The sequence below is a fragment of the Fusarium phalaenopsidis genome (genome assembly GCF_050370095.1).
Source record: "Fusarium phalaenopsidis strain FUZ10S chromosome Unknown contig_32334, whole genome shotgun sequence".
NCBI lineage: Eukaryota > Fungi > Ascomycota > Sordariomycetes > Hypocreales > Nectriaceae > Fusarium > Fusarium phalaenopsidis.
In genome coordinates, this window is record NW_028145390.1 from 16,573 (window position 1) to 33,248 (window position 16,676).

The window sequence follows — 16,676 nt, forward strand, 5'->3', positions numbered from 1 at the left end:
CCAAGCGCGACTCCGCCACGCCATAGCCTCGTTAGGCATCCACCGTGGTACCTGTTGACGGGATCCCCTCTCTCCTCGGCGCTTTCCTTCAGCGAACCATAGTTACACGAACATTGTCGCTGTTGCCCCCCACAACGAGGGCAAATCATCTCTTGTCAGCCTTCTGCCTGGACGCGGCCTGGGGTGGGCGGGCCCTGACCACGGTGAACACAATAAATACGATGAGGTTGTCGCACCCTGCTGGAAGCACTCGCGCAGAGGTGGTTGAGGGTCGGTTATAAGGCAAGGAACCCCTCACCAGCTCAGACCTGTCAGATCAACGACACCTCGCCATGGAGCCCGCCGGCCTCGTCATTGGGGTCGCTGGACTCGCTGGGCTATTCAACTCCTGCCTGGAAGCCGTTGACAAGGTACAATCCTACCAAACATTCGGAACTGACTCGCACGTTCTAGATACTCGATTCAAGGCTGCCAAAACCCGCTTCGAGCGATGGGGCCTGGGTGTGGGGATCAAGCAAGGCAAGCTGCTCCCCAATCATCATCCTGTCCTAGACGACAACGACACGTCTGCGGTGGTGACGGACTTGCTACATATAATCATCAAGGCTATTTGCGATGCGAGCAACGCGCCTCAACGCCGTACTCGGGCCACCGGGCCAGACGTCGATGACTCGTCGGGCATGCACGTGCCGGGGCTCCCCTTCGCTGCGGCGTCCCGGTCGAGGCGAGGGAAGATGTCCTGGGCGCTCTGGGGCAAGAGAGGGCGCGTTGAACAGGTCGATTTATTCGAAAAGCTGGTGCAAGAACTGCACAACCTGGTGCCCCCGACAACTGGGGAGAGTACACGACCGACACACAAGCCGGACCCAGGATGCACCGATACGCTCGGACAAGGCATGGACTCTAGAAGATTGAAACGTGGCTGTCGTCTGACGAGACTAGGGACTACTCCAGGCCACGCGTGGCCTGCCGAGATACGACGGATCCTGGCTCGGATCGAAGGTGAAGTTAGAGGTGAGGTGCATCGTCCAGACTTCCCAAGCTGAGCTAACGTCCACGGAGCCGAGACGCGACGGGAACTCCACTTCTGGCTCGGCCGCTCTCTAAACGAACGTTACCACGACTCCCTCGAAAAAAGACTGATCGGCACGTGCAATTGGATCCTCGACCGGCCCGTGTTTCAGCACTGGCTGTCGACGGAGTTCTCCGCGGGGCCAAAGCTGCTGTGGGTCAATGGACCTGCGGGGTTTGGGAAGACGATTCTCTGCGCCCACGTCGTCGAACACCTCTCGTCTACCCTCGACACGCCCGTCGCCCATTTCTTCTTTACATCCGACCACGAGAGCCGCGAAGACCCCTTCTTGGCCCTACGGTTATGGATCTCCCAGATCGTGTCACGTCATGAGGGTGCATTCGAGCACGTTCGCCAGAAGTGGGAGTCTGACTCGGATCCTATCGCAACACGCTCCACTGTCATATCACTCTTCACGCAACTCCTCCACGCCATCCCTGGTTGCACGTTGGTTGCGGATGGCCTAGACGAATGTACCTCGTTAGATAACACCAACACTTCGGTTGCGAAATTCCTCCACGATGTTACAAATGCGGTTGCCGGGACGAACGCCCGGCTCCTTGTTGTGAGTCGCGACGAGCCCGAGATCCGACTCGCCCTCATAAACGACGCGCGCGAGAGCTTTGCCGAGTACAGGATCATGCCCGAAGACGTCCGATCCGACACTGCGGCCTACTCCCAATCCATTGTCGACAGGAAACTCCCCAATAAGAGCGACGATATCCGGTCGACTCTTTCCGAAGCAATGACCAATCGATGCCAAGGCCAATTCCTCTGGCTTAAGATGCAAGAGGAATCCCTGAGGAGAGGGATGAACAAGAAACAACTTCAGAGCGCTATTGAAAACACGCCAACTGGGCTTGATCATCTCTACGACCGTAACTGGACTAGAATCACCCGGTTAGGAGAGTGGGAGAAGCACCGTGCATTCGCCCTTCTGCGCTGGACTGCATTCGCACTCCGACCCCTGACTGTCTGTGAGATCACCGAAGCCGTCCTTATCGTCGAGTTCGAAGACCTGCCATTGGACGATCTCCCCGATGCGGTGGATGACGATTACGTCGACAGCGAGATAATTGGCCTCTGTGGCCCTCTCTTAGAGGTCAGGAATGACCCCGCCGATCCTTCCGTGGGCCGAAGGACGGTGCATCTACCGCACTTTACCGTCCGACAATTCCTGCTTCGCCAGCTCCCTACGCCAGATTGGATCCAACAGAACGACCGCTTGCAAATTTCTTACGAGAAGGTCCAGAATACCGTCCTCGCTAAGGCCTGCCTTCAGTATGTCAGCTTGCGCCAGGTTTGGGGTGACGGTAGCTATGATCCCCCCTCTCTTGGTCTGTCGTTGCGAAGCTACGCGGCAACGGCCTGGCATCGACATGTCCACTTAGGCGTGCGCAACGAGGCCGAAATAGCCAAGCTCTGCATCAAATTTCTCGACCTAGATAATCCCAACTGGGAAGCTTGGAGATCGTTGATCGAGCCAGGGAAAGTAGGACAAGGAAACAAAGAAGCCGAGGCCATCCCACCTGGTCCGCTCTACTACGCAATAAAGCTGCACTTGAACGACGTGGCATTTGCTCTAGTCACTGAACAAAGCGCGAATGAGAGCAGCAGTTTGGGAAGGTCACCTCTTGGCGTCGCTTGCGCTAACGGGTGCATTGACATTGTTGACGTGCTTCTCAAGAAGGGGGCCGATCTTACGGTTTCAAATCGCAATGGATGGACACCTCTGCATGCAGCATCATATAATGGACACGAACATGTTGTCGATCTCTTACTTGATCGTGGTTGCAGTGCGGACCTCAGGGATAAAACAGGTCGGACACCTCTGTCATTTGCTGCTGAAGAAGGGCACGAATCAATAGTGAGGCGACTTCTCGCTACGAATGGTGTCGATGTAAACTCAAGGCGTGTCTTTTATCCAAGGTCGGTCTTTTACGGGGTATGGGTTGATGACAAGGAGGTTGCGAAACTCTTGTTTTCTGTGGATGACAATCCGAGCCTAAGCTGTGTTGGCTCCATCCTACCTTCAGTAAACCTGAACGACATCTCGATGGTTGATGTATTCGGGGCTCTCAGGCACCTTAACGGTGCCGAGGTTGAAGCGATCAAATCTGGTCGAACGTCAATTTTGTTGACGGCGCCTGATATCTCTAACAAGGTGGAGTTGGTGCTTGCGAGAGACATCAGTGTTAAGACTGGAACAACTCCGCTCCATCTAGCAGCCCAGAATGGCCATGCCACGGTAGTCAAGACGTTGCTTGAAGTGAGAGGCATTGCCACGGAGCCAGTGGACGAGTCTAATCGAACTCCCCTGTTGCTTGCCGCAGCGGCTGGACACGAGGCGGTGGTCAGACTCCTCCTTGGGGCAGATGGTGCCAATCCAAATTTCATGGACGGGGACTATCAGACGCCACTCTCCCTGGCTGTGAGATACGGGCATGAGGCCGTAACCAAGCTTTTGTTGGATAACGGCAACGGAATTTTACAAGATGAACTTAGACCATGAGATATATACAAAAAGTCTTGAGGACGATTTTGTTTGAAACTCCTGTTTGCCTCACTAAAGAGTGGTGCAAGGAAAACCTCAACGTAAATGACACCGAAAAAGGCGCGGCAGTGGTTTGGGAAAGGAAAGCCGTCGCCGGGAATAGAACGGTCACACCCGTCGTGATCGCAGAGATGTGTCGGAGTTGGTGTCGATTGCTTACGTCAGGAGCAGCCTGATTTCGGCACCCAGCGGGCGCTTAAAAATAGAAAAGTGGCCAGCCCGGAATCTCGGCACCTGGCCAGGCCCTTCTGCCGTGGTACGGACATTGTGGGGTGAGATGCACTGTTCACGTACTACCACGGAGCCTAATTCTGAGGCTCTTGTGGTGAAGAACACGGTGCCCGCAGGCTGGTTGTGCTGGCGCATACTTGTCCAATGACCTACCTTGAGGGATCATGCTCTGACCACGGATGTGGCTGGGAGTAAGCGCCCTCCACGAAACATGACACATGTCTTTGTACGGAGTACTCTTTTTTCTCTGTCAGCTGTTGCTTGCCTCCTAACATCATGATGTACCAATCATTACGAGATGCATGAAGCGCGTTCGCCTACTCGGTGGTCACCTAAGCTCGACTCCGCCACGCCACAGCCTGGTTAGGCATTTACCGTACAAGCCGCCAATTCTCCAGCCCGCGAGGATTGGGACCAATGACAGTGCAACAGAGGAAAGAAACATTAATTTGTACGGGAAATTGGTTGGTGCCAAGAGGTTTCGCTAAGCGCGGTGGCGTCGTCTGCTTTTCCTCGGCGCTTAGCAGTATGACCCGGTGGGGCCTGCAGGTTGCTAAAGAGAACCTTGCGATCTCCTGTATCTCCTCTTTCCTTCCTCACATTTCTTTCCCAGCTCTTCCCTTAGTTCTTCAATCAGCCGTGGGTTCATTGCCAGTTGTCAATTATGGCTCTTTGCGAGATTTGTCTCAGACTTGACTTTGCCACCATTTCACAGACTGGTGTCAAGAAGTTCTTACGACTGCACGAGGGTCCTAACTTAAAGTATTACGTCGCCCGGGATATTGATCTTTACACCTTCAGAAATGCGTTCATACGGTACCATGATACTCTCGACTCTTTGCATGCTAGTGCGAAATCGTGCGATATATGCCGCTTGGTTCAGATCAGCGTTGAGATCGTTTTCAGGAAGAATCCAGGGCTGGGATCTGGCTATGAGTTTTGGATTGGGGGTCGAGAGGGTTCTGATGGCTTTGAAGTTGTCGGCTTTGATGAGAGCAGAACTGGGAACCCCGTTTGTGAGCTTATGGCGGCTTTCGGCTTCTGTGTCGAACGTGGTCAGTCATTTTCCCTTTGGTCATGATGAACGTTAGCTTATGCCAGCCACAGGAAGCCAGCTCGACCATATGATTGACGGGCGGGTAGTACCGCCATCACCCCGTTCGTCTCTTGTCCTTGATCAGATTAAAGGCTGGGTACAGCAGTGCACAGAGCATCATAAACACGCGAAACCGGAGTCAGTCTTATTACCGACAAGAGTGTTGAAAATCATAAACCATGCGGAAGAGGTCATTCTCCATGATTCCAATGGCACGAACGGACAGTATGCGGCTCTCAGTCATTGTTGGGGTTCTACACAGACGACTACCCTGACTCACGATAACATCGAAGAGTTGCGAAATGGAATCAAGGTTTGCAACCTTCCACAGACATTCCAAGACGCTATATGGTTGACCAGTCAACTTGGAATACCGCATCTCTGGATCGACAGTCTCTGCATTATACAAGATGACCTCGCTGATTGGGGAAAAGAATCTGCCCGGATGTGGGATGTCTACGGGAATTCGCACCTCACTATTGCGGCATGTCGGGCCTCCAATAGCCAAGACGGGTTTCTAGGCAGGCGGCTGGCAACATCCTATGTTCCAGTTCCCTTCCACAGAAATGGAGTCTCTGGGGAGGTGCTAGCTTTCTCTGTTCCGCTGAAGTACGTTGGGCATCCGACCAAAGCTGTCGATTTGGAAGACGAGCCTTTGACGAGTCGCGGCTGGGCCCTACAAGAGCGCTATTTGTCTCCACGGACCCTGCATTTCTGCCATTCGAAGGTCTGCTTCGAGTGTGATGATGGCTTTCTTGCGGAGGATAAGTCTTCCCTCGCTTCATCGCTCCTCTATACGCCCGGTTTATCTCGGTACCATTACTCGACAGGGCTTACGGAAGAACAGCGCCGTCATGATTGGCGTCGAATTGTTGAATCGTTTTCACGGAGAAAACTCACAATGGGCGATGATAAATTGCTAGCAATAGGAGGCTTAGCAGCTCGGTTCTCTTCGGACTACATTCCAAGAGGTTCCGTACCTGTTCCAAGCAATCGGTATCTCGCCGGTCTTTGGTTCGACGATATGATTCGAGACCTTTGTTGGTCGATTGATATCTACAGAAAGAACGGAGTGCGCCCTCAGAAGTATCGGGCCCCGACATGGTCTTGGGCTTCTGTAGATGGGCAGATTGACTATAAATCTGCCTGGGTTCATTCAATTAATGAGCTTGCGGTGGTTCAAGAAGCGCATGTGGAGCTTGAGTCGCCCGAGAACAGTTTCGGAAAGGTGACAGATGGCTGGGTCTGCCTGAAAGCGCTCAAACTTCGACCGTATAGAAAACCTACCGACAAATCTCTCTGGGTTTGCGAAGACGGCGTCGTTTTTCGCATCGTCGCGACTTGGGATTCAGAACCGTATCAAGCACCGGAACAGGGAAAGCCAGCAGACCTAGCTATGGGTACCAGTGAGCTTTTCTTGATACCTCTATGTTGGGTCGACGGCCATCTTCAGGCCAGAGACTCTGGCTCCCTTTTGGGACCGTTGTTTCTCATTGTTAAGGCAGTGGCACATCGCATTCAATCATATGCCCAGGTACCGGGGTTTCAGAGGGTTGGATTTGGGACGGGGGTTTGGTTAATCGATGAAAACGAAGGTACGGATAGAGCGGGGTTAAAACGGCTGATTATCGAAAAGTATGCTGTTGCGAAAGACCAAGGTGATCTAGAAAGCATCATTCTAATATGAGACAATACCCCTATAGAATATCATCGGGTTCAATGAACACTACAAAAGGCCGTGTTTTCGAGATGCGTATTGCTTATTTTGATTACGACGGCTCGGGCTCACGGCTGATATGAATGATAGTCCGCACACAGCGTTCTCGGCGGTAATTCTCGCTGAGTGGGCGAATATCCTTTGCAGCCGAGTTGAACGAAGAGTGAAAGCCACAAGGCCAGAGCTTCATATACGGATGGATGGATGGATTTTATTTCGCCCGGAGGGAAGTCCCTATAGGGCCTTGGCACAATCTAGTTCACACTTCAGTACATTTGGTTCCTGACACCCCAAGCCCCACGGATTTGGTGCCTTGAAGGACGATAGGGGCCACTGTTGCAAAACTCCCTGTCAGTTTTTTATGCAGCCCAGGCCCCCACCCTTAAACAGAGGTGTCTCCACACCTGACTAATCGCAGTACGTTGGCGTAAGTACTACAGCAAGTACAGCGGATGAAGTGATCGCGCAGCCGCGACAGCAGTCGGGACAATGTACCGTTCAGAAGTCGGTCGTCTCTGGACGTTCCTTCGGAGCTCCTTGATAATCCTTTTACACCAGAGACTCGCCGCAAGTGTCATCGCCATCATCATCGGCCTATCCGCCAAGGTCGCAACACTGTGCCTCCAATACTCCACCGCCGGGGCAACGTCCTGCCCGGGCTCGCTTATCTTCAAGCAGCATCTTTAACTCTGGTGTCAGAGGCCAGCACGCCATTTGTCCTTCCGACGACCAGTGTAGGCCAATTTTTTGCATCATTATCTCCCGTCAATCAGCTCTTGTCCATATTTTTGACCGAACAACAGCTTCACGCTTTCTCTGTGGTCTGCCTGGATCTTACCCAACCACCTGAATTAAGCAACGCATCCACAACGCTCCATGCCCCACATCAAAGGCGTGGAGAGGCGGCTAATTGCAGACACCGACGCCGAGAGACGGGTGAACCCGCATTTACGACTGGCAACTGCCATGCTACTGGCGGCCGCTATGCTCATTATCGAATAGCTGGGGAGGCAATACCGATTAGAGGAAGCCGATAAGAAACTAGTGCTCCTTCTTTGGCACAACCTCCTTGAACCTGCCTTGTGGATAGCCAGGGTAAGCTACCCGCCCGGCATAATCTGACAACTGGCCGTGCACACATAAAGTCAAATCGTGCCAGCTTGTTCTTGCCTCTTTCCTCACTTGCTTTGTCTTGCACTTTCCACTTCCAACACGGCAGAGCCCTGCGATTGACCTGGCGCAGCAGCACATCCCATTAATCCGCAATCCTATTGGCCTCACAAGCTGCGCCTGGCTACAGGGGTCCTTTTCAGGTGCTGAGGCCTCCCCGCACGCAAATCCCGCAAGGATGTTGCTGTCCCACGCCGTCAGTGATGGCAATCCATCGCCGTCCCAACTCATCGATCGGAAGAGAAGCCATCTCGCTGATACCATCATATCGCACAACAAGGCCAACGTGCCCTCTCGGTGAAGATGGCGCCTAGCTTGTTTGAGAAAGCGAAATTCAAGGCCAGAAGGTTGTTGCAGGCCGCTCCCCAAGAATCCGCCTCGGCTCCTTCACCACAAACACCTTCGCCAACACCATCTCGGCCTGCATCCCAGCCAACCACTCGACCGACATCTCAGCCAACGCCTTCTCAACCTACCTCGACGGATTCCGACACCTTGCCGCTGCCGACTCTACAAGAACGACTTTGGAACCAGGCCTACGACGAGCTCAAAGCGAACGAGCCCAAACTGGTCGAAGCGTACGAAAAGATCCTATCAGCTGAACTTCACCGAAACGGCCCGAGTTCTATTGCCTCCGAACCGGCAAAAAATGAAATAACAAGCGCTCGGGGCACAAGATGCCGCCAAATGCAGCAGTTGGTCCAGGAAGGACTGGACCGGACACAGAAGGCAGCGTCCATCAAGCGAGGCATCGACGAAGGCTTGCAAGCAGTGCAAGCGGTGAGGGGAATAGTGGACAAGGCGGTGCATGCTGCTCCCGAAGCCGCCGTCGCCTGGGTCGGCGTCTGCCTTGGACTAGAGGTATGTGTGTGACTAACTTTCTCAACCGAAAAGAGAACGGTGGATGACCCCCGCTAACAGTTGATAGATCCTTTCGAACCCCGTCACCGAGGCACGCGACAATCGCAAAGGCATCGCCTACGTCCTGTCGAGAATGGAGTGGTACTGGAACTTGGTGTCCCTGCTTCTCGACGAGAACAAGGCCAAGCAATCTTCCGGGGGACTGCGTGTCCAACTGGAGAAGCACATCGTACAGCTCTACGAGAAACTTCTGTCGTATCAGATGAAGAGCGTCTGCCTTTACCACCGTAACTGGGCTGCCATCATCGGAAGAGATATGATCAAAATCGATGACTGGGCTGGCCAGCTCAGCGAGATCCAGGAAACCGAGGCTGCCGTGCAAAGAGACATGGAACTATACAATACTGAAGAGAGCAAGACGCAACTTCGGAAACTTACCGACGCCGCAAGCGCTATAGAGATGAATCTCCAAGACATCCATTCGGCCATCCAGGACCAAACACGGCAGCAGGAGAGGAGACACCAAGACGACGGGGACAAGCAATGCTTGAAAGACCTGCGCGTCACTGACCCTCGCGACGATAGGACGCGCATCCGAGATACAAAGGGCCGCCTGCTCAGGGATTGTTACCGCTGGATCCTCGACAACGACGACTTCCAGCAATGGCGTGACGATCCGCAGTGCCAGCTGCTCTGGATCAAAGGCGACCCTGGCAAGGGCAAGACGATGCTGCTATGCGGCATCATCGAGGAGCTGGAGAAGGAACACGACAATCGCCTGTCCTATTTCTTCTGCCAGGCCACCGAGGCACGACTGAGTAATGCGACAGCCGTGCTGCGTGGTCTGATCTACCTTCTAGTCGTCCAACAGCCGTCGCTCATCTCGCATATTCGGGAGAAGCACGACCATGCGGGTAAGCAGCTTTTTGAGGACGGCAATGCCTGGGAAGCCTTATCCAAGATCCTTGCGGCCATGCTCAATGACCCGAGCTTGGATGGTGCGATCCTGATTGTTGATGCCCTCGACGAATGCAAAACGAATCGACATCAGCTTCTCGACTTGATTGCCAAGCCTTCTCGCGTCAAGTGGCTCGTGTCTAGTCGCAACTGGCAGGATATCGAGGAGAAACTAGACAATACAAAGCAGAAGGTCAGGCTGCACCTCGAGTTGAACAAGGACTCAATCTCCAAGGCTATTGACACGTATATTGGATACAAGGTGGATCGATTGGCATGCCATAAGAAATACGACAAGGAAACAAGAGATGCTGTCGAGAACCACTTAACCTCCAATGCCGACGGCACGTTCCTCTGGGTGGCCTTGGTCTGTCAAGAGCTCGCAGATCCCAAGGTCCGAAAACGGCATACGCTCAACACGTTGAAGTCATTCCCTCCCGGGCTTGATTCGCTCTATGACCGAATGATAGGGCATATTGGTGATTCGAAGGATGCGGGCCTTTGCAAGGAAGTCCTGGCCATCGCTTCGGTCGTATACCGACCTGTCACCTTGGACGAGTTGAAGGTTCTGGTTGAGTCACTCGAGGATTTCGACCAGGACGACTTGGAAGAAATCATCAGATCCTGCGGTTCTTTCCTGACTCTTCGAGAAGATGTCATCTATTTTGTGCATCAATCAGCCAAGGATTTCCTGCTTAACAAGGCATCCGACCAAATCCTACCCTCTGGCGCCGCGCACCAGCACCATGCCATCTTCTCGAGGTCGCTGGCGGCTCTCTCGCAGACTCTCCAGCGTGACATTTGTAAACTGAACGCCCCAGGATTCCCTATCGACAAGGTCTTGCTGCACGACCTTGAACCACTGTCTCCCATTCGATACTCTTGCGTCTACTGGGTTGACCATCTCCACGATTCAGATTCCACAGAGGTCAATAATGTTCTACAGGATAACGGCAACGTCCATGGATTCATCCAGGAGAAGTACCTGTATTGGCTGGAATGTCTTAGTCTCCAACGGAGCATGTCGGAGGGAGTCAAGGCGGTGCACAAGCTTGAGGCTTTAGTGGTGAGTTACTCTTGGCATGTACTGGAAGCGGTCTGACAATTGTATAGAGAAACGTGGGAGGGCGGCAACTGACAGAACTGCTCCGAGATGCGCGCCGTTTTATTCTTTCCCATATGCAGCCGATCGAGATTGCTCCATTGCAGGCCTATGCGTCCGCACTCGTGTTCAGTCCCGAACACAGTCTCATTAGAGAGCTCTTTAAGAAGGAGGAGCCGGGTTGGATGATATCGAAACCAAGAATGGAGGCGGATTGGAACGCATATTTGCAGACGCTCGAGGGCCATGGCAGCGTGGTAATGTCGGTGGTGTTCTCGGCAGATAGCCAGCGTCTCGCGTCGGGCTCAGGCGACAAGACAGTCAAGATCTGGGATGCGGCCACGGGCGCATATATGCAGACGCTCGAGGGCCATGGCAACTCAGTGTCGTCAATGGTGTTCTCGGCGGATGGCCAGTATCTCGCGTCAGGCTCGCACGACAAGACAGTCAAGATCTGGGATACAGCCACGGGCGCATGCATGCAGACGCTTGAGGGCCATGGCGATCCGGTGTCGTCAGTGGTGTTCTCGGCAGATGGCCAGTGTCTCGCGTCAGGCTCGCGCGATAAGATAGTTAAGATCTGGGATATAGCCATGGGCGCATGTGTGCAGACACTCGAGGACCATGGCGATTAGGTGTCGTCAGTGGTATTCTCGGTAGATGGCCAGTATCTCGCGTCAGGCTCGCGCGATAAGACAGTTAAGATCTGGGATATGGCCACGGGCGCATGTATGCAGACGCTTGAGGGCCATAGCGATTAGGTGAGGTCGGTGGTGTTCTCGGCAGATAGCCAGCGTCTCGCGTCAGGCTCGCGCGATAAGACAGTTAAGATCTGGGATATAGCCATGGGCGCATACATGCAGACGCTTGAGGGCCATGGCGATTCAGTGTGGTCAGTGGTATTCTTAGCAGATAGCCAGCATCTCGCGTCGGGTTCAAGCGACAAGACAGTCAAGATCTGGGATGCAGCCACGGGCGCATACATGCAGACGCTTGAGGGCCATGGCGATTAAGTGAGGTCAGTGGTATTCTCGGCGGATAGCCAGTGTCTCGCGTCAGGCTCGCGTAATAAGACAGTCAAGATCTAGGATGCGGCCACGGGCGCATACATGCAGACGCTCGAGGGCCATAGCAATTCAGTATCGTCAATGGTATTCTCAGCAGATAGCCAGTTTCTCGCGTCGGGCTCAGAGGATTAGACAGTTAAGATCTGGGATACGGCCACGGGCGCATATGTGCAGACACTCAAGGGCCATGGCGACTCGGTGTGGTCGGTGGTGTTCTCGGCAGATAGCCAGCGTCTCGCGTCAGGCTCGCGTGATAAGACAATTAAGATCTGGGATACGGCCACGGGCGCATGCATGCAGACGCTCGAGGGCCATAGCAATTCAGTGAGGTCAGTGGTATTCTCAGCAGATGGCCAGCGTCTCGCGTCGAGCTCGTACGACAAGACAGTTAAGATCTGGGATGCGGCCACGGGCGCATGTATGCAGACGCTCGAGGGCCATGGCAATTCGGTGTCGTCAGTGGTGTTCTCGGCAGATGGCCAGCGTCTCGCGTCGGGCTCGGAGGATCGGACAGTCAAGATCTGGGATGCGACCACGGGCACGTGCGTGCAGACTGTCAACGTCGGGAGATCATTATATCGCCTTTCATTTGAGCCAACGACTAACTCTCGCCTCTCTACCGACATTGGACTTCTGAACTTGGAACTACCAACGCCTACCGTTGACGCCCAGTCGACCAATTTACAACGTGCTAGCCACTCTGGGTATGGTATAAGCTTCGACGGGGTATGGGTCGTGAAGGATGAAAAGCATATGCTTTGGCTACCTCCGGACTATCGCCCGGTGAAATTGGCTATGGTTGGATCAGTGGTCGCTATCGGCTGCCGCTTAGGCCGTGTATTGGTGATGAAGTTACCCTAAAGCGGAGGTCAAAGGGACTGAGGCGTTCTTGCCTTCTAGACTAAACGAGAACTATCTAGCGTTGGGAATTTCGTGACCTGCGGGTTGTTTTACGTTGGAAAACAGGGGCGTCAAGAAACAACATGTATTGCAGCACCCCTAGGTTCGTTTAAGTTACGTCCCGCATCCATCGCAGAACCGCCCGACCCAGACCATCGTGGGGATTTTTGAGTTCTCGCCAATAATGTACCTGCAGGCTCGAGCTGGCTCGTTCGGGAAACCTGTCAGCAAAAAGCCGACGAATCTCCGCCCACCCAAGCTTCTCCTCTTCCTTCAATTGTATGAGAAAGTTATCTTCATTATCTGAATACTTTGCCCATCTTGCTGGAGCCCGCTTGTGGGTTGAATCGGGGATCACGCTGGTGGTACGCGGGTGATCTGTGCAAAGAGGCCACTCAAACTGGAATTGAAACGTAGTCTTGCCATTTTCGGTAACGCGTTTCATCCAAACGTTCTCGAGCGGCCATTCCTGGAACTGAGCAAGAACCACATTGGCCTCGAAGGGAATAGATCTTGCACGCGATGGTGTTGGACTTAACGAACCGAGTGCCGATGTGTCACGCTCCCCAATGAGTGTGCGGAAGCTCTTGTGGACCGGCTCCTTAGGCGAGACTCCCGTACACTATTAGTGGCCGCATTGCGCGTCGAACGGGAAGGAGACTTAGAGACCTTGCGACGCTTGCGATCTTCATGTTCTTCATCGTCGAAGTCATCGTCTTCCGAGTCAGGTCCCTGAACCTCCGGAGGCGAAGGACAATAGTCCTCGTCGCGCGCATATTCTGGAACATCGAGGCCATCCTCACTGCCGGAGCCTTCAGTATCTGCGTCGCTATCCTCCTCTTGCGTCGTTGCATGCGAACTTGGGGATATGCGACGTGAACGGCGCGGTGATGGCGGCTGGGGAGGCAACCGGGCCTTAGATGGCGATCTGGGTCCACTATCCGCAACCTCAGACTCCTCATTGCTGGACCCACAGCTTGCGTCGTCCAAATCTTGCCCCCAAGGTGGTGCGGGTGACATCCGTGCTGCCAGGGATGAATTGCGGGCTCCAGGGGTGGCACCATCGGGCGACGTGCCCGTACATCCTTCGCTACCGTCTAACAGTGTCTGGGACGTCTCTGTGGGAGTGGCAGCAATAGTACTGTGCGTGCTCATTGAAGCTGATCAAGACATACTGGCACACGTTCTTCCAAGACTTTTCGAATCTTGCACTGATGGGACTCCCACGGGTTCTAACGTTTAGAAGGTTCGAGTACCAAGCAGTCGCCCTAGCACGACTCTACTCTGGTAGAAATGCCATCCCACTGCCTCCGCTAGAGGAGCAACAAAAGTGGGAAAGGGAGAGAGAAGAGAAGGTCAAGATTGAGAGACGCAAATTTCACGAGATCAGGTGGGAGAGGGGGGAGACCCAGGAATGGCTGAATGGGTTCTTCCAGATTGCAGGCATTGGAAGATTTACGGGTGAAGGCAGAATACCCCCGGCCTTGACAAAGGAGCTCGTCTGGGCTATTGAGCATCTTAAGAAGTATCCAGAGCCAGGAAAGGGTAGAGAGAAGAAGGAGACCGAGACTGGGGATCTGGGCGCTGACGAGTGGGTGTTAGTTGAGGAGCCGGTCAAAGACCTGCTTGCGTTCATATGACCAGGTCTCCATACCTTTCTTAGAGTAGTAACACCATTTGATTTGTCTTGATTTGAAGTTTCCATATTATTAGTGCTTTGCCCTTTTATTCTTGACTATCCATATCTCAAAAGAATACTCGCAACTTGACGACTGTGAGAAGGCCTATTTTCCACTACTGACTCGGCGCTCTTACACAGGCAGATATCTAACCACTTTCTCAAGAATCACGGCTTGTCATTCTACCTTCGCATGTGGGCCGACAGTCAAAGTCTGACCTTGTCAGCCCTCTCAGCATATAAAGAGGATCCCGTAGTCTTCGGGGGAGGTGAAGGCTGGATAACGAGAAGATGATGCCGCTTGACCGCTCGTGCACCCTCCGATCGTTGTTGCGGCCGAAAAACAGAGCGTCTCTCGTCTTTCCAAATATCACTGCCGGCTTCAAGTCGATTCGACTAAGCTGCGAACCTGTTGGCATGGTAGAGGGGACGTCGCCGTCCGAAGTGTGATGATTTGTCGTTCCATACCAGGCTTCACGCAGCTCTAGAGCCCTAGTGTTGTTTTCCCAATAGAGTTTCAAAGTCTCCAAGAAGCAGCTAGCTTTCTTATGAAACTTGAAGGCTGGCGGTATCCCTTGCCTCATTCCATCAGCACATTCCAACAACGCCGGCAATCGTACATCATCCAGGTCCACCACCAGGATGTCGGATCCTTCATAGAGAGGGTTTGGAGGTAGTAGCTCGGGTTGAAGACTGCTCAAGTCAGGGTAAGTTACTCCCCTAGCTGGGTGATCGTAGACGATGGCTGAAAGACCAACGTAGATGGCCTGGATTGGTGTTGAAGTTGGCTCATCTAGAAGCGAGTGTTGAAGGCATCGCAAACCCTCCACTGTGGGCCAGAGACAAAACCAATGCCTTGATATCAATAGGCAATGAACGTGCTCGAGAGTATGAGGCTGCGGTCAGTGGCAGATATACTGCCCTCGGACGGCGATCAATCCATACTATGCTTTCAAGGGCTGGATCTTCTGTGGGATTGCTGGTGAAGCGCCCATTGTCAAGAGCCACGCTGCGAGACTCGCGGCAGGTGGATAAAAGCGTCAAAGGAGGGTCGCTCGTCCAGACTTGACCAAATTCTGACGCGTTATTCTCGTAGGTGCTAGGCCCGATCTTAAGAACGCGACGAGGGGGGAGCAACAGCTCCCAGATGCGGAGACGCAGCTCCAACGGAAGGCGAGGGAAACATTTAAAGATAGGCGTATTTGAGTTTACCATGGCAAAATGACAATTTGCCGCTGAAGCAACATGCAAGAATGTTCAAAGATGAGGTCAGTTGATAAACAAGCGCAGGATTTGACCTCTCTAGGCAGCCATGCATGGGTGAAGCTCAGACGATGCTTCGGGTCCTGTTTATTCCGAACTCCATCCCAAGGCGTCACTTACACCCATTTCAATCTTGACTTGTTCAACATAATTCATCAAAGAACTCGCATCATCTTTAATTCATCAAATATTCGATCTTCTATCATATCTCCCATCAGCCATGTCTTCAGCAAGCGGCGAGAGTCTCGACGGTGACGAGTTCCACCCCATTCACTGGGATGCCGACGCCAAACGCCCCGTTGTCGACGGCAAATACGACGATCCAATGACCGAGGTGCTTCGTACATCTACCGGCTCGGCATCGGTTGTACGTACCCACAGTACCCGACCGCCAATTGTGACCTGTGGGTCCTTTGTATAACATGCTTAAATTATCCAAGCATGAAGGCGCGCTTCTATCCCCATATGTCGACTGTAATGTTATCTTATTGCTGAGGCCACAACCGAGTAGGAATGAACCAATCAGTCATGCCCCTTCAGCCTTGCCATCGAAGACTTCGGCTGTCCACCCGCATGCTGTACCCGCACACCTTCCTGGGACGGGGCAGTTCATCGGGGTGCTTATATCACACACCATCGATTTTATTTGGCCAAAAGAAATAGCAGCTACCGCAAGCATCAAGCTATGGGCTCCGGTCTCAGTGTAGAACCGAGGCATACGTGCCCTTTACAGCACCGGCTGACAACTTCAAGCAATATCTACTTATTACAGCGCTCCTTGGCTCGGTTAAGGTACATCCCACCCATCTCAAAGTCCCCCGACCCAGAAGAGCAAACGCCGACGAATCTCTGCCCACCCAAGATGCTTCTCTTCCTTCAGCTATATAAGGAAGTTATCTTCATCATCTGAATATTTTGCCCGCCTTGCCGGGGCTCGCTTGGTTTCTTTTCTTGTTTCCACTTATCTGATAGCAGGTGAACTGTTGGTTCTATAGTCTTATAGCTGTA

At 53.2% G+C, this 16,676-nt stretch overlaps 3 protein-coding genes across 3 annotated transcripts; all 3 read left to right on the forward strand.

Annotated features, from left to right (window-relative positions):
- Positions 1-332: 332 nt before the first annotated feature.
- Positions 333-2,887, forward strand: LRP88_14151 (uncharacterized protein; the record flags this gene model as incomplete). Its single annotated transcript, XM_083250501.1, has 3 exons — positions 333-1,014; positions 1,063-2,777; positions 2,870-2,887. 3 exons carry the CDS (start codon positions 333-335, stop codon positions 2,885-2,887), a joined length of 2,415 nt encoding a protein of 804 aa, XP_083093566.1.
- A 5,448-nt stretch (positions 2,888-8,335) lies between these two features.
- Positions 8,336-11,395, forward strand: LRP88_14152 (uncharacterized protein; the record flags this gene model as incomplete). Its single annotated transcript, XM_083250502.1, has 3 exons — positions 8,336-8,701; positions 8,769-10,724; positions 10,772-11,395. The coding sequence occupies 3 exons, from the start codon at positions 8,336-8,338 to the stop codon at positions 11,393-11,395; spliced, it is 2,946 nt and encodes a 981-aa protein (XP_083093567.1).
- Positions 11,396-13,417: 2,022 nt separating this feature from the next.
- Positions 13,418-14,367, forward strand: LRP88_14153 (uncharacterized protein; the record flags this gene model as incomplete). The annotated part of the gene is made up of 3 exons (XM_083250503.1): positions 13,418-13,552; positions 13,704-13,870; positions 13,974-14,367. 3 exons carry the CDS (start codon positions 13,418-13,420, stop codon positions 14,365-14,367), a joined length of 696 nt encoding a protein of 231 aa, XP_083093568.1.
- Between the last annotated feature and the right edge of the window lie 2,309 nt (positions 14,368-16,676).